At 38.8% G+C, this 12,843-nt stretch overlaps 1 protein-coding gene across 6 annotated transcripts in view; it reads right to left on the reverse strand.

Annotated features, from left to right (window-relative positions):
* The window catches only part of inpp4b (inositol polyphosphate-4-phosphatase type II B), a 166,189-nt gene that overhangs the window by 63,963 nt on the left and 89,383 nt on the right, over positions 1 to 12,843 (reverse strand). For all 6 annotated transcript variants that reach the window (XM_079678930.1, XM_079678929.1, XM_079678927.1 and 3 more), the window contains one exon: positions 3,752 to 3,882. In XM_079678930.1, the coding sequence (XP_079535056.1) occupies positions 3,752 to 3,882 (131 nt within the window). The remainder of the gene's footprint in view (positions 1 to 3,751; positions 3,883 to 12,843) is intronic.

A 12,843-nucleotide genomic window follows, 5' to 3' on the forward strand; every position in this document is an offset into this window, starting at 1 on the left:
TATGAATGGAAAGCAGTTATTAGAGTAGCTGAGGTCAGCTCTTCATTAAAAATGTATACAATGAAATCAGTGAGGGTGCTGAACCTGAACATGGCGACTAACTCAACATCCCGCGAAGAGTATCTCTCCTCTTCCTCTTCAACTTTGTTTTCAATCCCGTTCTTACACAAAATCTTAAAAACTTAAAAATAAGAAAGGCCTTAATCTGACCCATGAAAGCGTACAAACCAATGATTCATATTTTGTACAAAAAAATCCTTCTGACTTGATCAACTTTAAATGATATGCAGATTCTAGTCCGGTTCTAATTTGCAAAGTAAATCTTAGTCAAGGACAGCAGCCGTCATTACAACATGCAAACTAAAATGTGATCAATCCATCATTTTATCCTCGTAGACTTTTGTGAGAACACATTCTTGATATATTGAGCTTTGTATGTAAGGTAACATGGACCTTGACCTCAAAGTCTAATAAGTGAAGATGTAGAAACCCTAAAGAGTTGGAGCATAATATAATGTGCATCCTCCCATTTACCTTGAATAGATAGATATATGGGTGTATACGTTTAAAAGAGGTCCTGCTTGCATTTCATTTTGATTGCATTGTGTCAAGTACCATCACATTGATAAGTCCCCTTAAAGTATTGATTTGTGAGTACATACAAGTTAAGACAACCACACCAAGGGCGTCAGTTTTTTTTAAATACATTTTATCGGTCTTCAACATATGATCTTTTAGGCAATGTAACGTGGGGATCGGAATTAAGTTTGATAAGATCATTACAAAGGTCAGGAAAAAACAAGAAATGTAAGGAAGTGTTTTAAGTTTACTGATGTGATGTTCTTTCTCGAGCTTAAACACATCAAGTATTCTTTAACAGACTCGAATGAAAAATGGTTTACAAGGTTGCAGTATATGTACAGTTTTAATGCCTTGTGAAAGCTTCCCTCGGATACCGTGATTCAATCCTGCCACAAGCAATACCCTGCCTTGCTGCCAGCGCTCTCTATATGTCATGACTAAGTCCAGGCATTTTATTTTAATATGTTGTATTTAGTTATTTGATCTTATTCTACATTTTCTTTTACTGTAATCACGTGGTTCTAGTTCTCCTTTCTGTCTGGCTCATTCCTTATCCCTATATCATCTCATATAATCCTGATACTTTGACATATTTAGTCTTGTTTCCACGAGCAGTTGGTGAATGGCGGTGCAAAAATATATATATATATTATGTATTTACTTATTTTTATATATATATTACAATTGTTACAAACAATTTCAATTGTTGGGGGGGGTGTTTGCTGTTTTAACTATTTTGTAACACAATGCAACATTTGAATGAAAATGTTTCTGAAAATAATGAAAATGTTTAATCGGTTCGTGAGTTCTGGTTATTTTATAATGAGTAAGCCGAGGGGGTATTTCTTTGTGCTTAGGAAAATACACATTCTATATTTACATGGCATGCTATGTTTTCTTAGTGTACAAATAAACCTTTGTCAAACTGTTTTCATGTGTTACTTTACAAGCTTTCTTTTGGGGATTTTCTTTTTTACAAAATATGCTTTTAAAAAGGTAATATAAACATAATCAGCCATTTAAAAAAATGGTGGGGACATGTCCAGCGGTGTAAATGACACCAATGAACCCCACACACTAACTTCTCTCGTGAAATACACCGCTTAATGCTTTGATTGTCGTCATGTGACTTATTTGATTAACAATGTTTTTTTAATTCCTTTTCCCTGTCTTTGCTCAACCGCTGGTCTTTACCCTAAATCTGTCTCCACTCTCCGCCTGTTTTATTGATATTGCTTATCAATAATGAATCTGCAGTGGCGCGCCCACCCAACTTGTTTAGCAATGTCTGTCACCCTGCTGAATTAATGCAGGCCTGGATTAGAGTGGTGAGTTGGGCCGGCGTTCCTTTGTGTATTGCAGCATCTGCGCCACACAAGAGACATGTCAGGAACTATAATGACCAATGCCACATTATCCACCCCCCTCAGCTCCCCCCCCCCCAGAGCTCAGGAAGGCAGAGGCTTAGAGGCCATCATCTCTTATCAGCTGGGCAGTGCAGAGTAGCAGAGACAAATATCTCATTATGGAGATGAGAGTAAAATTAATCAGTATCCGTAATGTCCATATGCCAGTAGGAAACTAAATTATGCATAGGAATAGATAATGAAGAGGAAACAAATCCAGAGTTATTGAACAGTCAATAAGCTTTTGTATGTCAGTGTTATTATTTCTATAATAATCTTAGTCTGTAATTATTTCATACGTTTAGTTTTGGGCAGAGACAGAAAACGTACAAACACCGTAATATATTTTTCCTGAGTGCTAGTAAGGCTTTATACGATTCCATCCTACTTTTGAGTGGTTAAACTAAACATAGCAATACGTCTCCTACATTTTCTAAATCCATTACACACACCTCACTGGCAGTCTGAGGCTTAATCACATGTCCAATGTTTCCTTGTTAAGTGTCAGAAGCAAATGAGAACAAGCCTAATTACGTTCCGTGCTCACATTAGAGCTAATTGAGTGGATTACATTTATTATGTAAAACATTTGCAGAAAAGTGTGAACAAATATTTGCATAGCAAGTAGAAGACAGAATATTTATAAACTCATATATTCAACTGTTTTTTTTTATGTGCTCTGCAAACGTTTAGTTCGACAGAACTCACAAGTGCAAACACATTTAAATTGCCCCCGATGGAACCTCTGTTGCTATGGAAACTCTTTGACAGTCAGTAGATACATGAAACAACCTCGCACTAAGCTTTCCATTGACACACATCACCCAGAAACCATCGTTTGACGCAGACTTGTCCTCTCCTCTTGGGCTTAACATCACAGGTCAGGGGACGCTGCTGGTGTTTCTTTAAACTATGATGGAGTAACAGGGTGAACTCTGGGAAATTATACACCTCGCCCCTTTAATTATACACCTACACCTTTAATTACTCCTATAATTACTCTATATTTAGGAGACAACTCTCACTACAATCAACTTTTTGTTTCACCAGATAATAAATTCTTCATTCTGTTCTTTGTGAATGTAGTAATGTGTTATTTATTATTTGCATGTACAGCACTTTGGTCTCGACCAAAAATCGTTTTAAAATGTGCTTTATAAATAAAACCTGATTTGATTTGATTTGATAAACATTTTGCATAACATATTTATCTGAAACAGGAGTTGGTTGATTTTTAATATATGCCGTATCATCTGCAAATCAGCTCCACTTCAACATTATACAGTATAACTCCATACACTATGTGGCATTTAAACCTTTGAAGGAACTAAACATGTTTTCCTTTACATTCAAGGACTTAGAGATAAGAGATTTGACATGAATAACAATGTCAAAATAAGAAAAAGGAAACATCAAGCATCGTCGGTGTTATTATATGATTTGTAAAACATATTTTTCACATGTGTTCACACTCAATGCACTGATTTACTCTATAATGTTATTCAATCATATTGATGTATTCTGTACACACAACATATATTTCTCGTCTCTTCTCTTTGGACAGGGATCTTTCCTCAGTTGCTCTTCCTGAGGTTTTTTTCTTTATTCCACATTAAAAAGATTTATTTGTGGAGTTATTCTCTATCCAATGCCAGGGTAACAAAGGACAGAGGTAGTTGCATACAGATTGTAAAGTGGAGACTAATGTGTCACGTTGAGCTATATTAAATTGACCTGTGTGTGGACAGATATGAATGTCGTACCAGTAATCTTGTCCAGCTCAGCCAAAGTCTCCTGGTAGGAGCCGATGATTCCTCCGTATCGGGTCATCACCTCTTTTCTTAGGTTGTCCCAGTGAGGAGAAAGCTCCCCCAGCTCCCGCAGGTGCCGGACCCTGCAGAGAAACACACATCCGTGAGGACCGACCACCGTCAGTGACGTACACAAACATTGGTTATCTTGCTATATTGAAAAGCTTATTTGTGTTTAAAACATACTAAAACAAAAAACAATCCGATGTAAGGGAGGAAAAGTAATATGTGTTATAGTATGCTCCATCTAATGTTGGGTCATAAGCATGCTTCCCACACTCTTTCAAATCAAAGTTTTATAGTTAGGGTATTACAAAATGATGAACAGCCCATGTAAAATACAGAATAGGACACACACACACACACACACACACACACACACACACACACACACACACACACACACACACACACACACACACACACACACACACACACACACACACACACACACACACACACACACACACACACACACACACACACACACACACACACACACACACACACACACACACACACACACACACAAAACCTGAACCTCAGGCTAGAAGCTTGTGCTCACTTATCCAATCTTCCCTGTCAAATTCATTGCTTGCTCCTGCACTTTTTCGGCCATTACGCGTAAAATAAAGCCATCGGGTGTTTACTGGTGTCACTGGAGTGATCCGTCTCCTGTCCTTCATCTAGTTGTACCTGCAGCCTAAGGCTAAAATCATCTGTGCTCATTCTGTAGGAAATAACAGGGGCTGTGCATGAGTGTGACCATGTCTTTGTGTTAAGGGGGACCAATTTCCCCGCGTACGACCCTCTTTCATTGGTTAATTATTTGCATCAAGTGACATCAGATGGACTTATCATTCAGAAACAAGCCCTCAAGTATCCATTGAAAAGTAAATTGCAGCTATATTATAGAAAATTAGAGGTTGAAGGAGGTTCAATATGTAATTGAGGAAAACAAACATGGTCATATGCATTGCTTTCATGATACCAGGCCCAATTTTCAGTGATTACACCTCATACATTTTGTATAATGTATGTCTTGAAATGAAAGGCTGCACGCTCGTTGGCCCGACTTATTGTTAAGACTGGGAATAATTGCTTGAATGCATAATGTAGTAGTTATTTCTTTGTTGTTCAACTACTACAACAAACATGAGGCGCTGATGGCCTCGCCGGACCATTTCCTGGTCTCCTCCAGGTAAGGAAGATATTTTTAGATTACTTTGAAGTATTTCAATGCTAAGCAGAACGCATTAAAAATAGCCGCAGAGATAAAGAGACAGAGTAAATCAAGGTCATTGTATCAAAGTTAAGATCAAACCCAGTCTTTTAAAGGGTTTCAGCCAAATCACTCACATGTCCCTATGTAGTGTTTTCATTTTAAATGTAATTTGTTTTGCACCCAATTTGGAGTAGAGCTAGACTGATACATTGTGTGATATACTCTTTATTTATATAAGCCTGCAGGCAAGTTTAGACAGACCAATCTGATGCTAAACTCACACGGCACAGTCTCTCTTTTAATCATGGAGCTGTGCTTAAGCAGTCAGTGCTCCGCTCACTTTGTGGCTGCATGCCTGCTTCCTTTGTTGTTGTTGTTGTTAGCCTTTCCAAAACCCCTATCTCCACCTCCAGCCCAGCATCACTCTGTAAGCCAGCAGCCCACCTTCTCCTAAGGGGGTAGGTATTTATCGTTGTTACTCACTCTGTGTCCCACTGTTTCCTTGCGGGAAGGTAGTAAGTAAGCAAATATATTATGCCAAAAGGGATTACGTTAATTCAGGAACAGCATCTCCATCACATAGCTGGCTTTAAGGGAGCACTAACATGTTAAATGATCACTTTCAAAGGGGCCCTGTTATTCTATTTTTCACGTACACATTTGTATTTCATGCCTTACTGTCACATGTTCACATGATTTAATCTCTCATACTGCCTGCCTGTGCTGCAGCACCTCTTTTCACCCTCTGTCTGAAACCAGAGCCCAGTCTGCTCTGATTGCACTGGAAAAAATGCTGCTCCAAAAACAATTGAAATAATAATGAGAACAAGGTGTTTTCACTTGAAATAAGTACAAAAATCTGCAAATAGATCGAGAAAAAATGTGCTTGGTAAGATTTCTTGAAATAAGAAGGGATATTTAGATAAATTAGACCTTGTAATCAGCTGGGAGAACTCATTTTTAACTATATTTGACCAGAATCAGGAAATGCTTTGTTACAATATAAGCTGCAAATGCACAAAAGTTTTCTATTTTCTGATGTTAGTTGGTGATTTTCAAATAAATATGTGTTTCATCTGAGATACAACTCAAAATAAGATTTCTTGATTTAACAAGATGATGCATTGTCTAAAAACAAGACCCGATATCTCACTGCAGTGTTACTTCTGAAGCTATTGTGTCTTATATCGGGTGTAAAGACATATTCTGACTAGATATCAGTCACATGTACTTGGCTAGATTTTGAGTTTTTGTAGTGATGTTAGCTGGTCGGCTCTGTTGTGATTGGTGAAGGGAATTGGAGGGATAGCAAATAGAAGTGTGTGTTACTTGATGTCACTGTGTAATGGAAGAAAACAAAGGAGGTGTTTCAGGCAGGGGGGGGGGGGGTGGTGTCTGAAGGGAACTTTGGAATTTAAGCCTTTGTAGACCTTTTACATTCACAAAAACCCACTTAAAAACACTAATACAACCTTTTTAAATGTGATGACTAGTATGTGTCTTGGCAGGGTTGGGAGGGTTACTTTGTAAATATAATCAGTTACTGATTACTGAATACATGGCTCTGAAAGTAATCCGAATACAGTTATGTGTCTTAAAAAAGACGTAATCAGATTACTTTTAGATTACCTTTGGATTACTTTCTTTTTCCATCACAGATGGTTAAGTTTTGGTGAACAGGAGACACAAAAAGCAAAAGGAAACTGAACGTGTTTTCACTATTTGAATGGCTTATCAAGAGCACAGCTGAAATATAACATCTGAAACGATGTAACAACATAATAAACTTTTTGGGGATGCAGCTTTGGATGTGAGGAGTGAGGGACACGGCTTAGAACGGGCGTGTCGTCTTCTGTCCTGCCAGTGTTGGCAGGACCTCCTTCACTTCATGAAATCTCTGCAGCACCAGGCGGCAGCGGGAGGGTTAACTCAGCGAAGACAAGCGCGCAGTGCCTTTCAAGCACCGCCTTCACTGTGTTTACCTTCAGAATCATCAGAAAGGCTAAAGAGCGGTGTGGCTGATGCGCGCACACACACACACACACACACACACACACACACACACACACACACACACACACACACACACACACACACACACACACACACACACACACACACACACACACACACACACACACACACACACACACACACACACACACACACACACACACACACACACACTAAACGCAGACTTCTGTTCCTCCATGTTTCGTTGTTATTGTTTCACTGAGCGGACCCGCAAATGTTTTTCAAACGCTTCCTTTTTTGGTTCATCTGCAGCGGTAATAGGTTTTGTGCGCTGTGATGATTCGGCTGTACCTTTGGTAATGAATATTAAATGTTGTGAGGAAATCTTTCCACCTATAATTCCAATAAGTAATCCAAAATGTATTCACTTCAGGTTTACGAAAGTAACTGTAATCAGATTACTCGTTTTTCAAATGTAACGCGAGCTGAATACAGTTACTTGATTTTTGTATTCTGATTACGTAACGCCGTTACATGTATTCCATTCCAACCCAACCCTGCATCTTGGTCACAATACAACAAAAAACATGGTAACAGATTGTTTACTATATGTCAATATCAGTATCTACCTCAACAACCCAGTGTTGGACAGGCTGCAGTAAACACCACACATGAATTCCCATTACATCAAATGTCTCAGGGTGGGACATATCAAATCTGGCAAATTAAACCAAATATCACCTGCAGGGGATGCAACAACTAGAGCTAATTGAGAATATGTATTACAATGTGGGCAAACTGACTCTTAATATACACACGCTCCAGCACAGTATGCAATCAGCTTACTTCATATACATAAAGCAAACATTTGCTAATGATCTCAACCCCCGCTAAAAAAAACACTGAGCCCCCTGTAAAACAAATGTTACATCACATACAACACTTTACTCATTCCTCGCCTCTGTGTACTTCTAAATAAACCTGCAGCTGGAAACAACTTCGAGGCAGAAAGGCGCTGCACGATTCTGCCAACACGCACTGCAGGTGGTCGTCAGTAAGTTATGCCTATGGCAACGGAAGATAGACAGGGGGCTTCCTCACAAAGGGAAGTACACTCCAGATTACCATGGGCAGCAGCACAGGCCTGCGTGTGATTTAAGGTTATTCAAAGGAAGCATCATTTTTGCTTTTGGTGTATGTAGTGCATGAAATCCTTCTGAATTATCAAGTGATTGAAACAGAGATCAATAACCATGTTTATTTACAAGATGGTTTAGAGATTAGCATCTTTGTATATGAGAGTGCCATTAGGAGATAAGGAGAAAAACAACAATTTTTTCCAAAAGATCAATTATTTTTACATAAATGCAAGCTAATGGGCAGCCGCTTTGAGGTAGATTCCTCAAATAGAGAGTAATATATTTGTTCCCGCATAAACACTTGAACACCATGAATGAGCCATTATAACCTTTTAACCCTTAGATGCATAAGTGGGTCTTATTTGACCCGGTGAGGTGGTTTTCGTGAAGTATCTTTGTAATTTATCATTTCATATTCCAGCTATTCCTCAAAAAACATGTTTTTGATATCATGCCATTCAAATTTTTAATTTACATTTTAAGAAATTGTAGTTTTTGTATTAATACCCCAAGCTTCCATAAGTGGGTTAAAAATGACCCGCATGCATTTTCTATGGAATCCTATGGGAAAACTTTTTTTTCAAAATGTAAAAAAAATGTCTAAAATGTCTAAATAGTGAAAAATTAAATATAAAATATTTCTAGTGTGAACCAAAATATAATACTCAATATTATACAAGTGATTTCTCTTAACCAAAATGACAAAAATGGCATAAAAACACATATTATTCTAATACGAGTCCTTTTTGACCCACTTATGGAAGAGTGTAGGGTCCAGTCACTCGGGCATCTAAGGGGTTAAGGGTCGACGACCTTTACTAGTTTCCATAGAATATGCAAAATAGCACTTGATCCTTACATTGCCCTTTATTAATGCTATTCACAATGTCACTATGGATCTAAAACCTCTTACTATACCTCTCAGCCACCGCCATTCGTGCATCATGTTTTCATTTTGTGTTGGGAAGTTTGGAGTGGAGGTCAGGGTGGATGATCCCGCTTTGAATAAAAGATAATGGCTAGAATAATGGGGAAACATATCTGCTTGCTAAATGAGAGTGATAAGGCAGTGGGACGCTGGGTAGAGAGATAAAGTCACCTCCTTAATCAGATTCCTATTGTCTGGAAAGTGAAGGTGCGATTGGGGGAAAGGTGAGATAAGAGCCATGTAGACTGATTAGCTGTACGCACGTTACAAAGGTCACAGCATCCATCAGGTCGGTTCGTGTTACCTCTAACCGCAAACATTTGGAAAAAATGTTCCATCAAAAAGTAAAATATCTGCAATTACATTTTCATGGTCCAATAGTTTGGGGTATAAAACACAAAACCACTTATCTTTGTTCCCTCTACATAGATTTTTATCTTTATTTCATGCAAACACCGATGAAAATTCCTTGTAAGTTTCAAACTACTTGGCAATAAACATTATTCTGATTTACATTCATACTGTGGTGAGAAATGATAACGTTCTACATTTTATACAGTACTATGGCTGGTTTTTAAACTATTATAAATAATGCCTGATGATGAGTGTCTGATGGATATACATCAAATATATATATATAAAATAATTGCATTCTGTTTGTATCACTTAAGTATACGTAAAAGATCATTAATAAGTAGATTGAAATAAAAATTGAATTACATTTACAAAAATGATGAGAAGAAGGCTGAAATGGAGTTAGAGTTAATAAGAATTCAAAATGGCTGAACACAATGATTGGGATTTAATTCAAAGACACGTGGAGGCTGATATATTCTAATCATTCATTTTGACTCAAACATTATGCTGGGAGAATTAAGCGACGGACAAATATCAAGTAGAACAATATGCTCAAATTGACTTGAACAAATGATTCGAGCAACAAAGACCTTTCATAAAGCGCAGAGGCCTGTCATCCGGCACATTTATTTCATGGTGCGTTATAGTGCCAGTTACATGTAATCACACAGGGCTTTGTGTATGTGGCGCGATCAAATCTGAGAAGACTGAAAAGCAAACCCTTTGTTTACAACCCTGCAGCTTGCATCGAAAAAAACAAAACTAGACCTATCCACCCAGCAGTCATTAATACTGATCCTGGACGTAGAGAACAATTGGAAACAGTGACGCCGCATGTCAAAATGTCACCTGTATGATCTTCAGTAGATATACAAATCTCGGTACGTATTTATTAACAAGCAAAGAACGGACGTGATTTTTTTTCCACTAATGAGAAAGCAGGCAGCTCTTAATGAATGGGGTTTAATCGACACCCACACACTGCCACTTTGCTACACATGCATTAATTATCTTTACACACACGCGTGCACACACAAGAGGAGTCATAGCAGCTTCACTGGAGGAAAGAGGGAGAATCATCCACCTCAGTGTGCGCAGACTTAGATTAAAACATGACTGTAAACATCAAAGCGCACCAACAGAAGGAAGAAGCATTCAAGATTATCTCGGAGTGGTGAAGCAAACTAAGCCACCCACCATCCGCCGCGGCTCTCACAACTTCGCAGCACTAACTGAATCATTAAAAAAACCCGAGCTAGCACCAGGGTGAGGCTGGCTGACAGAATCGGCTAAATGGAGAGGCACCGTGGAGAAAGACAACATTGAAAGAGGATTATAAGAGAGATGCTTAACCGAGCTGGAGATACGGTACACGTCCCTGTTAATAAACAAACATTGTATATGGGAGTCACGCTTTGGAGCCTGCTGTGTGCTCAGGAGCTGTATTAGAAAGATAAGTCATTTAATAAATAATCTATAATTATCTTCTCAATGTTGTTGTGATTTAAATGATCCATTTGTAGACGAGCTTATATTTTATTTAAATAGAAATCAGGGTTAGAAATTATTTTTAGAGTTTAATTTTCTTTACCGTAATCAACTGTGTAACCTTTCAATAACTCTGAACGACACTCACATTACCTTACTGCATTTACATATAAAAAACACTGTGGATTGCGTTGTGTTGAAATGTGCGTCATAAACTAGCCTAACCTTGATAAATATATTTTCTACTGTTGGTACGTTTACATTAACTCTTCATATTGACCTTTTTATTTGAATATATTACATTTTATCATATTTTAACTCATGTGTAATGGCTGTTAAAATGCTGTACATTTCCCAATATGGGACAACAAGTAGTAAATCTATTCTAATGTGGGAACCATGGTCTGGGAAAGTGAACAGTAGCCTGGCAGAGGCAGGTACACTGATAACACATCGTGGCTAGTCAATTAGTCGATACAAGCTGCGTGATTGTTTCTGTGTGGAAGGTTTTTCAATTCTTTAATTCCCCTCCTCGACTCCTATCCTCGTGTCTTAGTCCCGCCCACAGGAGATGCGAGCAGAGGAGTTGAGGAGGGGAAACGAGGAGAGAGGAGGTGAAGTAGCAGGCGGTTAGAGAAATGAGAACTCCTCTCCTCTGAGCGGTCATTTTAAAGAGACGTCCATTAATGATGACAGGAGGCACAGCAGCCCTCTGTCTGATGCCAGTGCGGTATAATGAAACAATGGCAGACTGCACACACACACACACACACACACACACACACACACACACACACACACACACACACACACACACACACACACACACACACACACACACACACACACACACACACACACACACACACACACACACACACACACACACACACACACACACACACAGAAATCCATTTCCGGGTCACTACCGGAGGACCGAGGATTCGAGGAGGGGAAATTAGAGAATTGAGAAACCTTCTGTGTGTGTGTGTGTGTGTGTGTGTGTGTGTGTGTGTGTGTGTGTGTGTGTGTGTGTGTGTGTGTGTGAATGTGGCATTGAACTCTGTTCAACCCTTTACTGTAGGTGCAAACTGTGATTACAAATCAAACCCTCCTCCCCCGACCACCAAGTTCATCACAATCCCTGATTGCATCTTATTGTGTCTTCTCTTTGTATTTTAGCGAGTAAAGTGTGGTTTGTCTGGATGTCTTTGAGTGTAATGGGTGAGAAGGGGTTGCCAGGGACAACAGGCCAGTTGAGGAATGATCCGCCTCGACAAACACTGGTCGCGCCGGAGGGAGGTGGGCTCGGTCGGGATCTAATTACAGGTTCACACTCAGGGATGGGTGAAACATCACCTTCCCTTGTCCCTGTCTTAACCTGGACTTATGCTCACACACTATCAGCTGGACCACACTTTCATTGCAGTTTTGTCCTTGAGTACCGTTGTGTCCTCATGCTGCATTATGTGTCCCTGAAGTTATTATTCAAAAAGAATAATAATGATTTTTGGCCACTTATTTTTTCTGACAGTAGATTGGTTTTGAAAACTGGTGCAGTATCGGAGACAACAATCTGCACCTCAATGATGGAAACAAGGCAATCTACTGACTGGACTTCATGTTTCTTTGGCTGCGCCCCTAACAGACACACCACTTACTGTTCTTCTGCTATATTTCAGCGAGCAACCTTATCTATAGTCCCTTTCTGATAACATATAATTAATTAAGCGTAATAAGGAACTATATCTAAAATCTGCCGTGTGACACAAATAACTGCAGTGTAATTTTTAGGTTCCTAGCAATACTGATAACGCTAATTACCAAAATATTAAGTATAATATGATTAATAGCTTAATTAGGTAGGATTTCAATGTGGATCACCACTAGTAAAGTACTATGACTACATTATATTTCTTACGAAGAACATGTA

This window comes from Notothenia rossii (assembly GCF_949606895.1).
Source record: "Notothenia rossii genome assembly, chromosome: 1".
Taxonomy (NCBI): Eukaryota; Metazoa; Chordata; class Actinopteri; order Perciformes; family Nototheniidae; genus Notothenia; species Notothenia rossii.